A 23,191-nucleotide genomic window follows, 5' to 3' on the forward strand; every position below is an offset into this window, starting at 1 on the left:
GCAGGATGGGTTTTAAGGTCGATTTTACATACAGACACACCCCTCCCCCTCGCTTATCTGTACGGTCATTTCTGAACAGGCTATAGCCCTGCAAGTTAACAGCCCAGTCATGGCTCTCATCCAGCCACGTCTCAGATATCCCCACCATGTCATAATTATGCTCCAACAACATTAGTTCTAATTCATCCATTTTGTTGGCGAGGCTTCTGGCATTAGTATACATGCACTTGATGTTCCTCTCTGTACCTCTATTCTTTCTTAAATTACTAACTGTTCTAACCCCACCCCCCATGCCACCGCCACCCCCAACTTCCTTATTTGTGCCCAGGTCTCTATCTGCACTATCTTCCCCTCCTATAAAATGAATACCCTCCCCCCCAATCCCTAGTTTAAACACTCCTCCAACCTTCTAGCCATTTTCTCCCCCAGCACAACTGCACCTTCCCCATTGAGGTGCAGCCCGTCCCTAGCGTAGAGCCTGTAGCCAACTGAGAAGTCGGCCCAGTTCTGCAGGAACCCAAACCCCTCCTTCCTACACCAATTCTTGAGCCACTTATTAACCTCCCTAATCTCCCGTTGCCTCTCTGGCGTGGCACGTGGTACAGGCAGTATTTCGGAAAATACCACGTTGGAGGTCCTTGCTTTCAGCTTGCAGCCTAATTCCCTGAAATCATCTTTAAGGACCTTCCACCTACCTCTAACTTTGTCATTTGTGCCAATGTGCACCATGACCGCTGGGTCCTCACCAGCCCCTCCCAGTAATCTGTCCACCCGATCAGCGATGTGTCGGACTCGAGCGCCAGGTAGGCAGCACACCGTCCGACGATCCCTGTCTTTGTGACAGATTGCCCTATCTGTTCCCCTAATAATTGAGTCCCCCACTACCAGCACCTGTCTGGCCTGCCCTGCTCTCCTATTTCCCCCCTTACTGGAGCAGTCACTCCTCCGGCTTTCAGAGGACATGCCTGGCTGCAGCAGTGCTACCCCTGTACTGGCACCCCCCTCATCTGCCAACTTAGCAAACTTATTGGGGTGTGCCAGATCAGGACTAGCCTCCCTGGCACTCTTCCCTCTACCCCGCCTTCTATCTGTCACCCAGCTAACTGCCACACTGTCCTGCAGCTCCATCCTACCATCCCCCTCCTCATCTATCCCATTGAGCGTCTGCTCTGTGAGCAGAAGACTCCTCTCCATATTGTCTATGGATCTCAGTGTTGCCAGCTGCACATTTAGATCCAGTATCTGGGTTTCCAAATGCACAATGTGCTCACATCTCGCACAGCAGTATGCACCCTCGACCGGCTGGTCAAGGACTGCATACATGTGGCAAGATGTACACTGGATGGCATTAACAATTGTGGAGCACATTTCCTAATGGGGATTGCAGCACACAGAAACGTTAATTAAAAATAAATACAAAGTATTAATTAAACCCGCTTTTTCTGCCCCAGGCCACCGAACAATATGTCTTGAGCCGTTCTATCAGGACAGGGATCCTCTACCCCCATAGTGGCTCTAACTGCTTTTACTAGAGCATCTACCTCCTCTAGTGGGAAGCAGTGACGGCCTGAATCTTCGTCGGACGAAGATGGGGAGGAATCAGATTTGTTGGAATCTGTGTCATCAGATGAAGACTGATCAGAGTGGGAATATACCATCTCTTTTTTATCTTTCACTTTTTCGAAAGATGTGAGGGCATTCTGAACCTCAGATCTGATTATCGTTTTCAGCTCAGATGCAAAATCGGGGGTCTCTTCACATAATAAACGTTGTATACATGATTTACAAAGCTTTTTGTTCCAGACTACCGGCAAAGCTTTGTTACAGGTGGGGCAGGATCTATTTTTTTTTCTCCAACCTCTTCTTTCCCTATTAAGGGAGAAGAAGGAACCCCGTTACAAAATATGAACTTTCTCGGAGATCACTCACCATTCAGACGTGGACGTAGGTACCGGTTCTGGAGGGGGGCCCGGGTCTCCTCAAGAGGAAACTCTTGAGGAGAATTGGTCAGCGCAGCAGATCTGCTGCGCTGTGTTGAACGACTACTGGAACCACTTCTCCTCGTACCCTTAGGGTGCTGCTGCCTCGGCTGCTGCTCCGGCTCTTGCTGTACGTCGCTGTCCTCCATGTTTCCAGGGAGATAGTGCAACAACTCTCCCTATTTGAATCTGGCACCACCTCCAAGCGTCCGGCGTTCTTCCGGCTCCTACGTCACGTCCCCCGGGGAGAAAAAGCTACCATGCATGCGCGCGGCGATGACCCGGAAGTCCTGCCGCATTTCCGGAGCGGCGGCCATCTTTGTACATTCGGAGCATGCGCTTGTCAGCACAGGAGCTCAGGGTATCTCAGCGCCCCTTCCTCTTTCAGAGTGGCGGCGATTCTCCCCCCGCACACCCTGAAGAACCCCTCGGTTCCAGCGATGACTGCTTCGGGCACAGGATGAGCCGCGGCAGGAACCTCCTCGCTGCCGGAACCCGACTGTCCGGCCCGGGTCCATTGGATACGGCGTCCTCTTACAGGTACCGCCGAAAAGAGGTTCCCCGTCAGGGAGAGGAAACCAACTGATGCGAAGGAGAGGTACCGCCCTTTTATCTGTAGGTTTCCTGTCCCTGAAGGGCGGATCCCCTCTCTCCGTAGTGCTGTCATGGGAGACCGAGAAAAAAATATTTTAATATTCTTAATTTCACCATACTTACAACCACGCCTAATTCCCCGAAGCCATCAATCACCTGTAAAAAATAATAAACCGTGTACTCCCTGTCCGACGTAGTCCAATTCTTAACGAGTGTCCCAAGACAATCTTCCCTATAGAACAGTGACATCGGGTGATGTCAGTGCTCTACAGGGAACCCAGTGACACTGACAAGAGACAATGGCTCCTCCAGTGCATCACTGAAGAGGTTACCCGAGTTAATTCTCTCGCTTTACGGCAATCCTGCGTGGGAATTTTCTCACACAGCGTTGCCGGCGTGAAAATTAAGTTGTGACCTCTCTCCTGGCAGCAGCGGAGGGATATACATCGCAGAGAATTACCCCCAATTCAGTTCATCGCGGGGCCCCTGTAGAGCGCTGACATCGCCCGATGTCAGTGTTCTACACGGGAGATCGTCGTGGGACACTCGATATTAACTGGACTACGGCGGAAAGGTAAGAATAGGTTAGTTTATTATGTTATTTTTATTACAGGAGAATTGAGGGCTTTGGGAAGTAGGTGTTTGGCGAGTATGTACTCTGTTATGTGTATGTACTTTATATATGTTATAAGTTGTATGTTCTATATGTTTTGTTTTTACTACTGAACACAGCCATTGTCTGATGGGACTACTTTCCCATCATCGTCAATGAGGTCACTGTGAGCATTCCCATCAGACAATGGATGCCTACACAGACACGCGCACACACAGGGACACACTATACACGCACATAGCTCCGCCCACACACTTCCTCCTCCCAATCTGCAGCGTTTCAAGTGCAGTTAAACCACAGATCTTTTTTACATCTGCGGATCTGCCTGACTGAATGGAAGTCAATGGGTGCAGAAACGCTGCAGATCCGCCAAAAGAATTGACATGCTGCGGAAACAAAAAAAGCCGCGATTCAGCAAGTTTTTTCCGCAGCATGTGCACAACAAATGTCAATTTCACATTGACTAACATTGGCTGTGCACTACACTGTGGATTTGATGCGAATCCGTGTGGCCAAAAACGCAGCGGAAACTAATCAAAATCCACAGTGTGTGTACATAGCCTAAGGCTTCTTTTACACTTGTCGTGATTTTGCGGCCCGTTTTTGCAGCCCCAATAAATTTCTATGGGGGCACAAAAACAGGCCGCAATAATTCACAGTTCGCCGTGAGGGCCGTGAAAAAAGATTGAGCCTGCTCAATCTTTTTCACGGCTTAGGCTGGGTTCACATTACGTTATAGGCGTCCGTTAGGCGGACTACGTTACAACGTGGTGTAATGTAGTCCATTAACGCCGCCATTAAGTTCTATGTCGGACGCATCGCTAGCGCACGCCCACAATGGGAATGCACTAGCGATGTGCCGTCATTGACTGATGGGCCCGGGGACGCGGGCTGCAGCGTTTCCGGGTCCGTCACCGCTAGCGCAGATAGAGCATATGCTAGCTCTATCTGCGCTAGCGCGATGACATATCGGCACTTGCGTTTAACAGAAGCCCGTTAACGCATGCGTTGAATGGGCTGCTGTTAACGCAATGTGAACCTAGCCTTACGGACACGGCCCCCCCATTGTAAATCAATGGGGCCGCAAAAACAACAAAAGGTTGTTTTTGCGGTGCACCGTGACTTCCGGTTTTGCTAACCACCATTTTTTTCCCCCCAATACTTTTGCTATAGTATTGGGAACCCGAAAAACGGCGATCCACAAGTTTTTTGGGGTCCGTAATTGCGGCAGGCCGTGAAAATTGCAGAGATACAGCAAGTGTAAATGTAGCCTTAGTTTACGTTCTGAACTATTGTACAGGATTAGTAAATCTGCCACAGTTTGCCTTGCTGGCCTTTTAAAAACAAAAAAAAAATCTTAGCGTGTTCATGGCGTTTTTTCATGCGTTTCTGGCTTTTTTATAGGAAGGATAGAAAAAACATTAAATTCCTTTTGTTTTTAAACATAACCTCATGAAAGGTTCCAGACCACCTCCATAGACAGATAGCCTCACCCTCAGGCCTATCAAGTTGCCAAAGCCCCATCACGTCCATAGGCAGGGGCCCACCGGTCTCACCTTCCGCCATGTCCATAGGACAGGGGATAGTAAGCCCACCGGTCTCACCTTCCGCCATGTCCATAGGACAGGGGATAGTAAGCCCACCTGTCTCGCCTTCCACCATGTGACACAACAGGGGATAATAGAAGGTGAAACACCCCTAACGTTGGGACTAAGCACAGCAGCTTTGTTGCCTCAGGCCTGAGTGCTTATCCGCCCACCCTTCCCGGTGCCCGGACACAGACCCTCCTGCTTCCCTGTGAGAAGCCGCCCCAGCTTCTGACCTCTGCCTCTGAAGTGTTCACATTTGTATTGGAGCGTTCCATTACGTGTGCAAAGGGGGGGGATATTATACTGAGGCCAAAGCCACAAGGCGACTCCATACCCCAATACACAGCTGGTAGCCAGGTAACATTGCCCTAAAGAAGCCTCCTGCGCTGTGTGACGACGAGGGAAGAGCTGCCAGCCGCCCTTCCCCACATGCAGTGGTGTGGTCCTTCTCGTGACGTCACAATCGCGGCAGTTGGCCGGTTGCCGGGAGGAGTCGCCATTCGCTGCCATTGCTGTGGTGTGAAGTTAGCCGTGAGGAAGCAGCAGTGTTAGGTCTCCGGCTTCTGTGCCTGGTCTACCCCCTCAGCAGCCATACACCGGACTCGGCGGGTTTCTACGAAGAGGAGAACATGGCTTGCGGAGCGACGTTAAAACGCTCGATGGAGTTTGAGGCCTTGCTGAGCCCACAGTCTCCCAAGCGGCGTCGGTGCACCCCGCTCCCCGGATCTCCGGCCACCCCTTCCCCTCAGAGATGCGGCCTCCGGCAGGAGAGTCAGGCGGGCCAGCCGTCCCCACTGCCCCAGCTGGGAGGAGACTGCCGGCTCACCCCGGGTAGGTCGCGGCTGTCATGGCTGCTAGCATGGCTGTGTGCTTATTGTGTGTGCAGGATTGTCTGGGGGTGGGGAGCCAACATGGAGGCTGGCCATAGCTGCCCGCAGACCCCAGGCCTGGACGGATTCTAAGAGCAATCCATTCTTTGTGGCGGATGCTGCCTGGTGGGGCCAGCAGGGGTCACTGGCGGGGTAACCGGGGCATGAGGGGTAGCACTGCATATCCCTGGTGGAGGCAGCAGGGGTCACTGGTGGGGTAACCGGGGCGTGAGGGGCAGCACTGCATATCCCTGGTGGGGGCAGCAGGGGTCACTGGTGGGGTAACCGGGGCGTGAGGGGCAGTACTGCATATCCCTGGTGGGGGCAGCAGGGCGTGAGGGGCAGCACTGCATATCCCTGGTGGGGCCAGCAGGGGTCACTGGCGGGGTAACCGGGGCATGAGGGGTAGCACTGCATATCCCTGGTGGGGGCAGCAGGGGTCACTGGCGGGGTAACCGGGGCGTGAGGGGCAGTACTGCATATCCCTGGTGGGGGCAGCAGGGCGTGAGGGGCAGCACTGCATATCCCTGGTGGGGGCAGCAGGGGTCACTGGCGGGGTAACCGGGGCGTGAGGGGCAGCACTGCATATCCCTGGTGGGGGCAGCAGGGGTCACTGGCGGGGTAACTGGGGCGTGAGGGGCAGCACTGCATATCCCAGGTGGGGGCAGCAGGGGTCACTGGCGGGGTAACCGGGGCGTGAGGGGCAGCACTGCATATCCCAGGTGGCAGCTGTAGGGACAGGGTTATTTGTGGCTGCCTGGTGGGGCAGCAGGGGTCACTAGTGGGGTAACCGGGGCGTGAGGGGTAACACTGCATATCCCCAGTGGCAGCTGTAGGGACAGGGTTATTTGTGGCTGCCTGGTGGGGCAGCAGGGGTCACTAGTGGGGTAACCGGGGCGTGAGGGGCAGCACTGCATATCCCAGGTGGCAGCTGTAGGGACTGGGTTATTTGTGGCTGCCTGTAGGGGCCAGCAGGGGTCACTGGTGGGGTAACCGGGGCGTGAGGGGCAGCACTGCATATCCCTGGTAGCAGCGGATGGGACAGGGTTATTTGTGGCTGCCTGTAGGGGCCAGCAGGGGTCACTGGCGGGGTAACCGGGGCGTGAGGGGCAGCACTGCATATCCCTGGTGGCAGCTGTAGGGACAGGGTTATTTGTGGCTGCCTGTAGGGGCCAGCAGGGGTCACTGGCGGGGTAACCGGGGGCGTGAGGGGTAGCACTGCATATCCCTGGTGGCAGTGGATGGGACAGGGTTATTTGTGGCTGCCTGTAGGGGCCAGCAGGGGTCACTAGTGGGGTAACCAGCGGTGTGAGGGGCAGCACTGCATATCCCTGGTGGCAGCGGATGGGACAGGGTTATTTGTGGCTGGCTGGTGGGGCCAGCAGGGGTCACTGGCGGGGTAACCGGGGGCGTGAGGGGTAGCACTGCATATCCGTGGTGGCAGCTGTAGGGACAGGGTTATTTGTGGCTGCCTGGTGGGGCCAGCAGGGGTCACTGGCGGGGTAACCGGGGCATGAGGGGTAGCACTGCATAGCCCTGGTGGCAGCGGATGGGACAGGGTTATTTGTGGCTGGCTGGTGGGGCCAGCAGGGGTCACTGGCGGGGTAACTGGGGGCGTGAGGGGTAGCACTGCATATCCGTGGTGGCAGCGGATTGGACACGGTTATTTGTGGCTGCCTGGTGGGGCCAGCAGGGGTCGCTGGCGGGGTAACCGGGGCATGAGGGGTAGCACTGCATATCCCTGGTGGCAGCTGATGGGACAGGGTTATTTGTGGCTGCCTGGTGGGGCCAGCAGGGGTCACTGGCGGGGTAACCAGGAGCGTTGGGGGTAGCACTGCATATCCCTGGTGGCAGCGGATTGGACACGGTTATTTGTGGCTGCCTGGTGGGGCCAGCAGGGGTCACTGGCGGGGTAACCGGGGCATGAGGGGTAGCACTGCATATCCCTGGTGGCAGCTGATGGGACAGGGTTATTTGTGGCTGCCTGGTGGGGCCAGCAGGGGTCACTAGCGGGGTAACCGGGGCGTGAGTGGCAGCACTGCATATCCCCGGTGGCAGCTGATGGGACAGGGTTATTTGTGGTTGCCTGTAGGGGCCAGCAGGGGTCACTGGCGGGGTAACCGGGGCGTGAGGGGCAGTACTGCATATCCCTGGTGGCAGCTGATGGGACAGGGTTATTTGTGGCTGCCTGGTGGGGCCAGCAGGGGTCACTGGCGGGGTAACCGGGGGCGTGAGGGGTAGCACTGCATATCCCAGGTGGCAGCTGTAGGGACAGGGTTATTTGTGGCTGCCTGGTGGGGCCAGCAGGGGTCACTGGCGGGGTAACCGGGGCGTGAGGGGCAGTACTGCATATCCCTGGTGGCAGCTGTAGGGACAGGGTTATTTGTGGCTGCCTGTAGGGGCCAGCAGGGGTCACTGGCGGGGTAACCGGGGCGTGAGGGGTAGCACTGCATATCCCTGGTGGCAGCTGATGGGACCGGGTTGGGATGTTTGGTTTGGGTTTTGCAAATCTGAAATTGCCAAATAGTAAGCGCAGATTGCTGGTTTGGGCTTAGGGGGCAGTCCATTACTGGGCGAGTCCAGCCTCATCTAGTTCTGTCCTTTTATAAAATAAACCAGTATATAACGCTCGCAGTGGCCCCGTTCCTGTGATGTTGGCCCCGCTGTTCAAAATGTTGGTGCGACCTGTCCTGTGCAGACTGCACTGACCAAATCCTACAAGCAGCTGCAAACCTGCACATGACACAGTGGCATCGGCCACCATCACCTGGTGCCTCTGCGGGAAGGATGGGTTAGCTTGATTGGATTCAGGTAGCGGCTAACCTCTTTAAGGCCCCCATAAACATTAGATACGTTAATGGGTCTGGGGGCCCACTGCTGTCCCGTTCACCTCCCCCACCACCATAGATTGTTGCGGGACACAAACATTGGGGCATTGGAATTCAAAATCCTAATTTTTTTCTGTTTTGTAGTAGTGTGGTAAGAATCCTCTGGCAGTGGCTCTCATAAACAGGGGAACATTCAGCCAGGGAGAGCGTTCCTGTGTCTAGGGGGATTGGAAAGAATAGCTATTCGCCTAGCCTCTTCATTTATGGCTAGTTTTAGGCTGCGTGCATGCTGCCCCGTGTACTTAGCCCATCATTTGGCCAGGGTACGATGGCACCTTTCAATAATGTATCCACTCTTTGTATATACATTTACACTAAAGGGAACCTGTCAGCAGCATTTTGCACAGTAACCTACACACAGTGTCAGGTCGGCACCGTTATACTGATTACACTGATAGCTTGGTTGGTGAAATCCGTCTTGTGGTTGTTTAATGTGTATTTTCAGTTTTGCGTTAATGATATGCCTGTGCTGTGGGGCGACCTGTGGTGTTCTGCTTAGATAGTCATGTGTATGGCTTCTGACAGGTCACTGATCCCTCCCTGACCTGCCCTCTAGTTTACATACTGAATATTCTATATATTGAAGAAGAAAAACATCACCTTTAGCAGGCAGGTTCCTGTGCTGCAGTATGACTGCATGTATAATGTGCATTTAATTATTTTATTTGCTAGTATAAATACATTCAGAAAAAAAAAAATTCTGTTTAAAAAATGATGCCAGCTGCGCCTGCGCAGTAGTATCTATCGGCAATCTGATAGATGCCACTGCGCAGGTGCCACCGGTGCCATCTTGCTAGAGAAATAAAAAAATATAAAAAATCTCCACCAAGATGGCGCTGCCTGTGCAGTAGCATCTGTTGGATCTCCAATAGATAATACTGCGCAGGGGCGGCTGACGCCATATTGAGACTGAATAATATTTTATTTTTTTGAACTCATACCAACAAATAAAATAATTAAATGCACATTTTACATGCGTTCATGCTGCAGCACTGGCACCTGCCTGCTAAAAGTGCTGCTAAAATAATATTCATTATGTTAACTAGGGGGCAGGTCAGTGAGGTATCAGTGACCTGTTAGCAGTCTTCATTATGAATATCTAAGCAGAGCCCCACAGGTCGTCCCGCAGCACAGGCATATCATTAACTGAAAACTACAAATAAAGATTAAACAACCACAAGACGGATTTCATCACCAGGTATCATTGTAATCAATATAAGGCTGTGTGCACACGATCTGGATTTTTCACGTTTTTTTTTTTTTTTGGCTATAAAAACCCTAAAAAAACGCTCACATTAAGCATCCTATTTAAAAGAAGAATGTAATCTGCATTTTGCATGCACATATTACGTTTTTTTCCTGAGCGGAAACGCATTCTGGAAAAAACCGCAGCATGTTCATTAATTTTGCAGAATTGCGGGGATTCCGCACGCATAGGAATGCATTGATCTGCTTACTTCCCGCATGGGGCTATGCCCACCATGTGGGAAGTAAGCGGATCATGTGCGGATGGTACCGAGGGTGGAGGAGAGGAGACTCTCCTCCACGGACTGGGCACCATATAATTGCTAAAAAAAAAAAAAAAAAAAAGAGAGAAAATAAAAAATCGTGATATACTCACCTTCCGATGGCCCCTGGAGTCCTCCCGCCTCTCAGCGGTGCACGCGGCGGCTGTGATGCTGTGTGCGAAGGACCTGCGATGATGACGCGTGACCATGATGTCATCCCAGGTCCTTCGCACACAGCATCCCAGCCGCCGTGTGCACCGCTGAGGAGATCGGGTGACGTCGGAAGGTGAGAACAATTTTTTTTTAAAATTGTATTTATTATTTTTAAAGGGACTGTCACCTGAATTTGGAGGGAACAATTTTCAGTCATATGGGCGGGGTTTTCGGGTGTTTGATTCACCCTTTCCTTTCCCGCTGGCTGCAATATTGGATTGAAGTTCATCCTCTGTCCTCCGTAGTACATGCCTGCACAAGGCAATCTTGCCTTACGCAGGCGTGTACTATGGAGGACAGAGAATGAACTTCAATCCAATATTGCAGCCAGCGGGTAAGGAAAGGGTGAATCAAACACCCGAAAACCCCGCCCATATGACTGAAAATTGTTCCCTCCAAATTCAGGTGACAGAGTCCCTTTAACATTAGATCTTTTTACTATTGATGCTGCATAGCAGCATCAATAGTAAAAAGTTGGTCACACTTGTCAAACACTGTTTGACAAGCGTGATCAACCTGTCAATCAGTTTTCCAAGCGATGCTACAGAAAGCTTGGAAAACGCTAGCATTCTGCAAGCTAATTACGCTTGTAAAATGCTAGTGTTTAGCGGGAATCCGCATGCGATATACTCACGGCAGGAGTTGTGGAATTGTCGCGGAAATTTCCACGGCAATTCTGCAACGTGTGCACTTAGCCTAATGGCGCCGACCTGTCGCTTACAGTTTCAAAAAAGTGTCATATTCAGTATTTTTTTTTATTTATTTTTTTTAGGGTAGCCCACTTTATTACTGTTTAGGCTGCAGTGCTTTCCTACACAACTAAAAAAAAAAAATTTCCACCCCAACAGAGGATCACCGGACACTATAGGCTACATTTGGCTTATGTGTCAGAAGCTCATGGCAGACATGTCTACGTAACCTGACTTAACCTCTTAAACCCTGGAGCTTTTTTCGTTTTTCGCTCCCCTCCTTCCCAGAGCCATAACTTTTTTTATTTTTCCGTCAATATGGCCATGTGAGGGCTTATTTTTTTGCGGGACGAGTTGTACTTTTGAACGACACCATTGGTTTTACCATGTCGTGTACTAGAAAACGGGAAAAAAATCCCAAGTGCGGTGAAATTGCAAAAAAGTGCAATCCCACATTTGTTTTTTGTTTGGCTTTTTTGCTAGGTTCACTAAATGCTAAAACTGACCTGCCGTTATGATTCTCCAGGTCATTACGAGTTCATAGACACCAAACATTTTATTTATTATGTAAGTGGTGGAAAATATTTCCAAACTTTGCTAAAAATAAATTGTGCGATTTTCCGAGACCTGTAGCGTCTCCATTTTTCATGTTGAGTGAGGGCTTATTTTTTGCGTGCCTAGTTGACGTTTTTAATTATACCATTTTGGTGCAGATACGTTTTTTTGATCGCCCGTTATTGCATTTTAATGTAATGTCGCGGCAACAAAAAAAGTAATTCTGGTGTTTGGAATTTTTTTCTCGCTGTGCCGTTTAGCGATCTGGTTAATCAGGTGATTCTGAACTCGGCGATACCAAACGTGTAGGTTTCATATTTTTTTTATTGTTTTATTTTGAAGGAGGTGATTTGAACTTTTATATTTTTATTTTTTTTTTCATATTTTTTAAAACTGTTTTTATTTTTGCCATACTTCAATATCCTCCATGGGAGGCTACAAGCTGGCATAGCCTGATCAGCTCTGCTACCTAGGGGCGATGCTCAGATCGCTGCTATGTAGCATATTTACTGCGTTGCTATGCGCGCCAACTGCAGGGTGGCGCTCACAGCAATCTGGCATCAACAACCATAGAGGTCTTCAGGAGACCTCTGGTTGTTAAGCCAACGCACCAATGACCTCCGGCCACGTGACAGGGGTCACTGGTGCGCACATTTCTGGCCGGAAGCGCTTGTTAAAGGGAAGGTGCCACCAGTTTTTTTTGTAGTTTGTTTTTTTGTGAAATTAAGCTTAAAATAGTAAATAAAATGTATTAATGCAATGTTTGCACTGTTTGCAAACATTTCTATATGAAAAATATTATATATTTTCTTACAAATATATATATTGACCACTAGGGGGAGCATTTTCCGTTTTAGACCTCAAGCAGCTATAGTGAGACTTACCAGCTTTACTGTTAGCTGGAAAATCTGGGCAGTACCTGCTGACATCAGCATTTCCCTCCCCTTTTGGGTGGTCTAATATCCCTGGGGCAGAATGAAGAGCAGCATCACAGGGCAGCGCCATTTTGTGTGTGACTGCCCTGTGATCTGCTATCACCAGCAGTTACTGCATCAGAAGCACAGTTACATAGTTTATGTGGTGTGTATGGAGCAGCATTGTCTGTGCAGAGCTGTCTGTGACTCATCCCTCAGTAAGATAAGAAGGAGCTCCAGGTCTGCAGTGAATGGCCAGGCATTGTGGAGGGAGGGGAGAGATACATTGTATGGCTGAGAGGTGTCAGGTGTCACCTCTCTCTCTGCAGGCTGGGAATGCAGCTCCTGTGATAGAGAGTAAGTGGAGCTTGGCAGAGAGCACTGGGCTATAGTAAAATGGCTGCTAGTCACACCTACAGCAGTGAGTTGTGCAGCCCACAGAGGCGTGCCCAGCTCACTGCTAACACCTCTCCAATGTTAAAGATAGGGTCAGCGCCGGTCTATTATCTCCTATGTCCATGGGGTGCTGTAAAATGACACTGTTAGTGCCCTGCTACTGCTGCAAAACCAAGATGTCAGCCCCCAGTTCCTTCTTTAAACACATATAACACACGAAATCTGTTTCACATGCATTTAAAACTTGGTTATAGCAGCATGTTATGCTACATTACAGTGATTTATTAATGATCTACAAACGCGATACCTTACCTTTAAATGCCGCTGTCAGCGTTTGACAGTGGCATTTAACTAGTTAAGGCGGGTGGATCGCTATTCTGCACGCTGCTATTGTGGGCACATGTCGGCTGTGCAAAACAGCTGACATGTCCTGGCTTTCATGCAGGATTCTGTCCTGATACGTACTATTCCGTCAAATGGCAGAAAGGGGTTAAAGAAATGCTCCCATCAAAGATAGATAGATATGTATGTGTGTGTGAAAAAAAAAAAAAATATATATATATATATATATTGTCTAAGGGTTTTTCCGTCTGTCTGTCCTTCTGTCTGTCACGGATATTCATTGGTCGCGGCCTCTGTCTGTCATGGAATCCAAGTCATGGCTGCCGCGACCAATCAGCGACGGCCACAGTCCGATTAGTCCCTCCCTACTCCCCTGCAGTCAGTGCCCGGCCCCACTCCATACTCCCCGCACTCACGGCTCACACAGGGTTAATGCCAGCGGTAACGGACTGCGTTATGCCGCGGGTAACTCACTCCTTTATCGCCGCTATTAACCCTGTGTGACCAAGTTTTTACTATTGACGCAGCCTATGCAGCGTCAATAGTAAAAACATCTAATGTTAAAAACAATTTAAAAAAATCATTATATACTCACCTTCCGCCGCCTTTCCCGCTCCTCGCGATGCTTCGGTGACCGGTCCATGCAAGCGGCACATTCCGGTGGCAAGGATGGTCTGGGAGAAGGACCTTCCATGACGTCACGGTCATGTGACCGCGACGTCATCACAGTTCCTGTGCGAGAAGGACCTGCCATGACGTCACGGTCACGTGACCGCTACGTCATCACACCCTGGGACTGGAAGCTGCCGCCTGCACCCCACACAGGCGACAGAACTGCAACGCGCCTGCGGAAGGTGAGTATATGTTTATTTTTTTAACCTGTGACATACGTGGCTGGGCAAGATACTATGTAGCTGGGCAATATACTACGTGACTGCCCAATATACTACGTGGCTGGGCAATATACTACGTGGCTCTGTGCTGTATACTACATCACTGGGCAATATACAACATGGCTGGGCAATATACAACGTGGCTGGGCGATATAGTACGTGGACATGCATATTCTAGAATACCCGATGCGTTAGAATCTGGCCACCATCTAGTTCTCTTAATATTTTGCAATCATGATATTATACAGCATTGTGTACTTACAATTGCTCATTTTTCCTTTCTACCCAATTCTGTTTTCCATTTAAGACCATACAAATTTTGATGGAAATGCTTTTTTAAGACAGGCTTTAGGCCATACCTGTGCCAGTTTCTGACTTCATAGGAGGCTTCTGCCTGAATCCCCCAAAACTACAATAAAGGATAAACCTGTCAGTCACTGACTTCAGTTAGGCAAAAGGACCAAAATCATAGCATGGATTTTGTTTGGACTTTTTCTGATTATGTCTATCTGGCTCAGTTGGGGAACCTTACGGCCCACTATATCATTTATTCTGGTCCTTGGCAGACTCCCGGGGACCGCCGAGCTTGGGCTACCAGTCCTGTTTTCCCTGCCTTTTAATTATTCCTAAAGGCTCTTTCAAATGTCCTTGATCATTTGTCCAATCTCCAATTGCAATTCACGGACTGCCCGTGTGTCTCCCATTAGAGGAGAGTTAATTAAATGTTTGATCAGATATCAACATTTTTTTTTTTTTTTAAGCACATCAAGTATAAAGGATACAGCAGATTAACAAACAGGAGCAAATATAAACATTTAGTACATTGTAATAACAGTATTAAAAGTAATGTAGGGCAAATATAGAGAACCTCAATAGAATATTTCAAAACATCTACTATATAATTGTCTAAGGGGTACTTCCGTCTGTCTGTCTGTCCCGGATATTCATTGGTCGCGGCTTCTGTCTGTCATGGAAATCCAAGTCGCTGATTGGTCGTGGCAAAACGCCCACGACCAATCAGCGACGGCCATAGTCTGGCAGCGAAATGGCCGCTGCTTTACTGCCCTGCAGTCAGCGCTCAGCGCTCACACAGGGTTAATGCCAGCGTTAACGGACCGCGGTGTAATGCACTCCGTTAACGCAGCTATTAACCCTGTGTGACCAACTTTTTACTATTGATGCTGCCTATGCAACATCAATAGTAAAAAGATCTAATGTTACAAATAATAATAATAAAAAAAAGTTATTCTCACCTTCCGACGTCGCACGCTGTCCTTGGCAGTGCAAGTGGCAGGTTCCGGTGCCAAGGATGCTATGCGAGAAGGACCTGCCATGACGTCACGTTCATGTGACCGCGACGTCATCACAGGTCCTGCGCTCATACCAACCCTGGGACCGGAAGCTGCCGCGTGCACCACACACAGGCGCCAGGACTTCAAGGGGCCTTCGGAAGGTGAGTATATGTTTATTTTTTATTTTAAGTCTTTTTTTAACCAAGCATATAGTTTAAATATTGCTATATACTACGTGGGCTGTGTTGCATACTGCTTGGGCTCTGTTATATACTACATCTCTGCTATATACTATGTAGCTGGGCAATATACAACGTGACTGTCCAATATACTACGTGCTCTGTGTTATATACTATGTAGCTGTGTAATGTACTACGTGCCTGTGTAATGTACTACGTGCCTGTGTAATGTACTACGTGCCTGTGTAATATAGTACCTACATATTCTAGAATACCCGATACGTTAGAATCGGGCCACCATCTAGTATATTAATATTAATCTTTATTTTTATATAGCGCTAACATATCCCGCAGCGCTTTACAGTTTTGCACACATCATCACTGTCCCCGATAGGGAATCTAGATTGTGAGCCCCATCAGTATGTGTTTGGAATGTGGGAGGAAACCGGAGTACCCGGAGGAAATCCGCGCAAACACGGGGAGAACATACAAACTCCTTGCAGATGTTAGTGGGTTCTGCCCACAAACTGAGAATCGTACCAAATAAACTACGTTGCACAATAGTCACTGCTGCTTGTCTTTCTCTTTAGCGAGAGAGGTTGACAGTGGGCTTAAAGAATGCATAGAAGAAGGTGCAGTCCAAGAAATCTTCCTCCCTCTCTTCCCCTGGTTTGGCCACCAAGCCATCACTGCACAGCACCCACTGGTTAGGTAGTCGGTATCTACCCCAAATTCTTTGGCATTTTCCAGGGCAGCTGCATCGTTTATAGATGATGATTATTACTATAATTTTTTTTTTAAGCAAGGAAGAGGTTTTCAGTCTATTTTCATTTTGAAAATGTTAGAACTCAGGATATCCTCAAGTGTCTAGCCACACACTTTCAGGGCATAAATAGAACCTCGGTGAGTATTAATCTATCCACAGTCCCTTGTTATTGTTCAGGGTCAATAAATCATAGGCAAGTCTAGGGTCATATGTGAGGGATAATCCCATGCAGTCGTGTAGGAACTGAACCACTTGGGTGAAAAAAACCATTCTCGTCCCCTGTGACATTTGGGGGACGTATCTGGGAATTCAGGTTGTACTCGGTACATGCAGTGAAGAAGTATAATTGTGTGACTCTTTCAATATAGCTAGGGGAAACCTGTTTGGGGGCTTCCCAGTGCTTATTGGTCCTATATCCTCTCCCACTTGCTTTTCGTCATGTAGTGGTTCCACACTCCCTTCCAGTAAAAGGACATCTACTGTTAGGTCCAGGAATATGACCCATGACTTGAAGTCGATATACAGCTCTGGTTACTGTATTCGAAGTACTTGCATACATGCTGTTTAATAATTTGTTCAAATATCTTTCTATAAAGAGATATATCTATAAAGCTCAGCACAAGTTTTGCTGTAACACGAGCAGCTTTCAGTGGCTTGCTCTTGCATCTGCACGATCACTATGTTTACAGGTAGAGACAGCAGGGCATCTGAACAAGCATACAGCTCCAGTCAGTGAGAGCCGGGAAAAGCTGCGACAGCTGCTTGCCTGGTGACTTATAACTGCGTCTTTTTCAGGAGCTGAGAGGGAGAGAACCCCTTTCCTAGAACGTAACTTCTGCACACTATGCCAGGGTATGGGCAGCCACTAGTGCACGAGCTCCATGGAAACCAGCTGTACACTAAAAGATAAAAGCGCTCACTTCAGAATAACAGCAGACAGATAAAGCTAGTAAATTGCAAGCTTGCTTATTTTAAGTGTCTTAACAAATTAAATATGCAAATGGCCTCTTCAGGGAGAAAGAGGACTTGAACTCTATAGCGCCACCTGTTGGAAGCACCGATCCTACAAGTCACAATCAGCTGTTTAACACATTTTGCAATATGACTTGGGATAAAAGACAAATCAGAATCTCATTTTGCAGACATGGTGTTTTGGGCTATTGCAAAAAGTATGGAAGTGGAAAGTATGAGAACTGATTTGGCAAGGGGAGAGGCTCTGAACTGAGATCTAAGGGGATAACGTTTCATAAGATAAGAACAGCCTTTAAAAAATTATTACTACCCCATCCTCTTTACACACAACTACCTTTCTGATGCTACAGGGTCCTCATTCAATCATTTAAATCGGCAAGAGATTGGCTGAACTGTCACTTTCTTGTGTCAGAATGGGAGCACTGTGGACTTGGAGATATCATGTCATATTTCCAGGTGGCGTAGTGTAGTAAATAAGGCACAGCTTATACCTAGTGTCATGTTGTAGCAAATCTTAATGTTGTGTGCCACTGCCAGTTTCCTGTTCCTGTCTGTTGCATGATGAAGCTACACTATCACTCGGATGTTTTTCTTTTTCGCAAAGTTAGAGGCTGGAACTGGATGAGGAAACAACCTCAGGAGTTCATGGCTTCTGCACAAATGACCTAAAATGGAGGCCCTGATATAATTCAAACTGCAGCCCATCTTAGTCACGTGTCAGTAGGGGCTACAGACTGAAGACATACAGCTCCCAAGACCTGTGTCTCACCAAACCAGTATCACACATACTGCAGTTGGTGGCCAGGAGCTCTGCTGTCAAGTGTGAAGAAATATTTTACCCATGATGTTCTCTGCAAGGAGATATCCATCTTCATCCTTCTCGTCCATCAGTCTGCCAGCTTTCTAGCAGTGCTCAGAGACTGACTGCACCCAATGCATAAACATTGAGGATGAATCTGGAGATAACCCCTGCTCATCTAGGAAAAGATGTATTTCTTCATTCATGACAGCAGTGCTCCCAGCTCTTGTCAGTTGACCCACGGGGGCTTGGGAGTTATATGCCTTCAGTCTACAGCCTGTACTGACATGTGACTAGGACAGGCTGCAGTTTGAATTACACCAGGGATGTCATGTGATCTCATTCTCAGAGAACCCCTTAAGGCCCCGTCACACACAGCGACGCTGCAGCGATACAGACAACGATGCTGATCGCTGCAGCGTCGCTGTTTTGTCGCTGTGTGGTCACTGGGGAGCTGTCACACAGACAGCTCTCTCCAGCGACCAACGATCAGGGGATCGACTTCGGCATCGTTGAAACTGTCTTCAATGATGCCGAAGTCCCCCTGCAGCACCCGGGTAACCAGGGTAAACATCGGGTTACTAAGCGCAGGGCCGCGCTTAGTAACCCGATGTTTACCCTGGTTACCAAAAAAAACAAACCGTACATACTCACCATCTGATGTCCGTCAGGTCCCTTGCCGTCTGCTTCCTGCTCTGACTGAGTGCCGCCGTACAGTGAGAGCAGAGCGCAGCGGTGACGTCACTGCATTTCTGCTACACACAGGCGATCTGATCATCGCCTGTATGTAGCAGAGCCGATCGGGTTGTCGCAGCTTCTAGTCTCCCATGGAGACTATTGACGCATGCCAAAAGTAGAAAAAAGTTTTAAAAATATATAAAAGTTCAAATCACCCCACCATATGCACCATTAAAAAATTAAAACAATAAAATAAAAAATACACACGTTTGGTATCGCCGCGTTCAGAATCGCCTGATCTATCAAGCTATAAAAAGAAATTAATCTGATCGGTGAACAGCGTAGCAGAAAAAAGTCAAAACACCAGAATTAGTTTTTTTTTTTATTGCTGCAACATCACATTAAAATGCAATAACGGGCGATTAAAAGATCATATCCACACCAAAATGGCGTCAATAAAATCTTCAGCTCGGCACGCAAAAAAAGTGGCCCTCACCCAGCCCCAGATCACAAAGTGGAGACGCTACTGGTCTTGGAAAATGACGGAGTGTTGTGGTTTTTTTTGTTTGTTTTTTTTCACTATTTTAAATAGAAAAAACCTATACATGTTTGGTATCTATGAACTCGTAATGACCTGGAGAATCATAATGGCAGGTCAGTTTTTTCATTTGGTGAACATGGTAAAAAAAAAAATACAAAAAAAACAGTTGCACTTTTTTGCAATTTCACCACACTTGGAATTTTTGTTCCCGTTTTTTAGGACACAATATGGTACAACCAATGGTGTTCAAAAGTACAACTTGTCCCATAAAAAACAAGTCCTCACATGGCCATATTGACAGAAAAATAAAAGTTAGGCTCTGGAAAGAAGATTAAAAAACAAACGCAAAAAAAAGCTGTGGCATGAAGGGGTTAATCAGAGCATTTGGAGGTCTCTCTCCAACCTCATCCCCTCAGAAAAGGAGTGAAATGAGGATTTGCCCACCCTAAATAGTGTGCATTGACTCAATGATCCAGTTGTTTTCCATTATCCGTGTCACAGCATCAATAAGACACACCAAACAGTTTCTACATTACACACAGCCCCTACCTGATCTTCAGAGTGAAACCTGACGACTACTTTGCAATAACTACCACCACGCTTCCATCGTGCGAGAAATAATTTTCCCTCTATCAGAAATGTATTAAACCTCCGTCTTTAGGGACCACAATTCTGTTCATCAAGACTTAGGCTACTTTCACACTAGCGTTAACTGCAATCCACCACAATGCGTCATTTTGCCGAAAAAACGCATCCTGCAAAAGTGCTTGCAGGATGCGTTTTTTCCCCATAGACTTACATTAAGCGACGGATTGACACGTCGCAACCGTCGTGCGACGGTTGCGCCGTGTTGTGGCGGACCGTCGGGACCAAAAAACGCTACATGTAACGTTTTTTGCTCACGACGGTCCGCTTTTTCCGACCGCGCATGCGTGGCCGGAACTCCGCCCCCACCTCCCCGCACCTCACAATGGGGCCGCGGATGCGCTGGAAAAATGCATCCGCTGCCCCTGTTGTGCGGCGGAGACAACGCTAGCGCCGAGCCCAACGCTAGTGTGAAAGTAGCCTTAACTTGCCATAAATGATCATATTTTACTAGCTACACAAAAGATATATTTTTCCATCAGATGCCCTTTTCATGGCTGCTTGTTACTAACTGTATTATAGCTGCAGCGTCTTGCATTTCATCCAGAACCTGGACTTCTAGCTATCCAAAAAAAAGAACCTGTTAGACCCATCTGAAAAGTGCCAAAATTTAAGAATTCTAAAAGGTTTAGGCTATGTGCACACGTAGAATGGTCCTCTGCGTATTTTTCCGCAGCGGATTTGATAAATCTTCAGGGCACAAACGCTGCGTTTTTGCTGCAGATTTACTTTTTTTTTTTTTTTTTGCGGATTCCACTGCGGTTTTACACCTGCAGTTTTCTATTGGAGCAGGTGTAAAACCGCTGCAGAATCCGCAGAAAGTGACATGCTGCGGAAAGTAAACCACTGCGTTTCCACGCGTTTTTGTCCGCAGCTTGGGCACAGCGTTTTCTGTTTCCCATAGGTTTACATTGTAATGTAAACTCATGGGAAACTGCTGCGGATCTGCAGCGTGTGCACATACCCTTAGAGGTTTATGATGGGTTACTGTATGTAAAGAGAGATGGGAAGCGACTCTCCGAGTTCACCCCTTTTTGTTTTCCTTATTTTCTGCCGTCTGAGGGCTTGTTTTGTAGAAGGCATAGTAGTGAATGAGAACATTGATTTTATCATATAATGTACCAATGTAAGAAAATGTATACCAATAAAATCAGTATATATTTTACTGAAAAAGGTAGAACCACATACATGAAAAAACATACATATTAGAATGGAACACACAGGTATAGGAAACCTGGGGGATATCCCTACATGGTAAGTAAATGCATGATAAAATGCAAAATTGGCATATCTCTGGATAGGTATATACCGATGTGAAAATATACAATTAAACATGTATACACATAATTATTTGTCTATTTACCACTCATGGTGCATAATTTAAGGGGACAAAGTAGAAATGGTATATTCATTCTAGTAAATCCTCCAGCTTTTAGGGTACGTGTCCACGGTCAGTAAATCGGCAGTACTTTGGATACAGCACATGTCTGCTACATCCAAAGCGCTGCCGGCTTTTCAACACAAGTGATTCCGCATGTGTTCATTGAACTGTGCGGAATCTCCGTGTCCAATACATTGTACGGGTGACATTTATCTTACGGAGACTGAGCGTCTCCGCAAGATAGACATGCGGTCTGGAAAGACACGGGATAGTACGTCCGAGGTCAGAAGCCCCTCTTTGATGCGGGCTCCGGCGGTGAGCCCGCATCAAAGCCGGGACATGTCAGCTGTTTTGAACAGCTGACATGTGCCCGTAATAGGCGCGGGCAGAATCGCGATCTGCCCGCGCCTATTAACTAGTTAAATATACAAGCAAAAAGAGAAAGAGGCAGCATGCATAAAGAAAGGGATCACCAAAAGATCAAAAAATGATACAAAATTTATTAGGTCACACTTTTAACACTGCAAACATAGTTAAAACCAATTAAAATTGCACAACACAGCAAAGAATGAAACCACAGACCCAAGATAAGGTCATACCTCAATGCCACCCCAAGAACAGATAGATAAAATACATATTATCATTAGTCCATAAATGGCTATGTCCCACCATAATGTGTATATCAAATATAGCAGCGGTTTAGATGGAGGCACAAGAGAAAAATAATCAAAGAGTCACAGATACCACATTGACCCATAAAGTAGTATCCCTAAGGGTTAAGAATACCGAAAGGTATGGTGCCCTATACAACCTGCGGCTGTTAGTAGAAGCTTCCAGGGAGGTGTCCCTTATGGAGCACAACAATGCAATGGAAGATGGTGATACAAATGGGGTGGCACTGGGCACAGAAGCCCAACGCGTGTCGCCAGTAATGCTGGCTTCCTCAGGGGCAGTGCCCCCTGGTTAAATGCCGCTTTTAACTAGTTAAATGCCGCTGTCAAACGCAGACAGCGGCATTTAACCTGGGCTTCCGGCCGGGCGGCCGGAAATGAGCGCATCGCCGACCCCCGTCACATGATCGGAGGTCGGCGATGCTTGTACATTGTAACCATAGAGGTCCTCGAGACCTCTATGGTTACTGATCCTGGATAGCTGTGAGCGCCACCCTGTGGTCGGCGCTCACAGCACACCTGTATTTCTGCTACATAGCAGCGAACATCAGATTGCTGCTATGTAGCAGAGGCGATCGCGTTGTGCCTGCTTCTAGCCTCCTATGGAGGCTATAGAAGCATGGCAAAAGTTTAAAAAAAAAAAAAATGAAAAATATAAAAGTTTAAATCACCCCCCTTTCGCCCCAATCAAAATAAATCAATAAAAAAAAATCAAACCTACACATATTTGGTATCGCTGCGTTCAGCATTAACCTGATCGTTAAACGGCGTAGCGAGAAAAAAATTAGAAAAGCCAGAATTAAGTTTTTTTGGTCGCCGCGACATTGCATTAAAATGCAATAACGGGCGATCAAAAGAACGGATCTGCACCAAAATGGTATAATTAAAAACGACAGCTCGGAAAGCAAAAAATAAGCCCTCAACCGACCCCAGATCATGAAAAATGGAGACGCTACGAGTATCGGAAAATGGCGCAAATTTTTTTTTTTTTTTTTTAGCAAAGTTTGGAAATTTTTTTCACCACTTAAATAAAAAATAACCTAGTCACGTTAGGTGTCTATGAACTTGTACTGACCTGGAGAATCATAATGACAGGTCAGTTTTAGCATTTAGTGAACCTAGCAAAAAACAAGTGTGGGACTGCACTTATTTTGCAATTTTGCCTCACTTGGAATTTTTTTCCCGTTTTCTAGTACCCGACATGGTAAAACCAATGAAGTTGTTC

General features: G+C 47.8%; 1 protein-coding gene across 1 annotated transcript in view; it reads left to right on the forward strand.

Annotated features, from left to right (window-relative positions):
- The first annotated feature begins 4,855 nt into the window (after positions 1 to 4,855).
- The window catches only part of AKIRIN1 (akirin 1), a 29,788-nt gene continuing 11,452 nt past the window's right edge, over positions 4,856 to 23,191 (forward strand). The window contains exon 1 of the mRNA XM_077295934.1: positions 4,856 to 5,606. Coding sequence (XP_077152049.1) covers positions 5,405 to 5,606 — 202 coding nt within the window. The 5' untranslated portion in view covers positions 4,856 to 5,404. The remainder of the gene's footprint in view (positions 5,607 to 23,191) is intronic.

The sequence above is a fragment of the Ranitomeya variabilis genome, chromosome 3 (assembly GCF_051348905.1).
Source record: "Ranitomeya variabilis isolate aRanVar5 chromosome 3, aRanVar5.hap1, whole genome shotgun sequence".
In the NCBI taxonomy this organism is placed as follows: Eukaryota; Metazoa; Chordata; class Amphibia; order Anura; family Dendrobatidae; genus Ranitomeya; species Ranitomeya variabilis.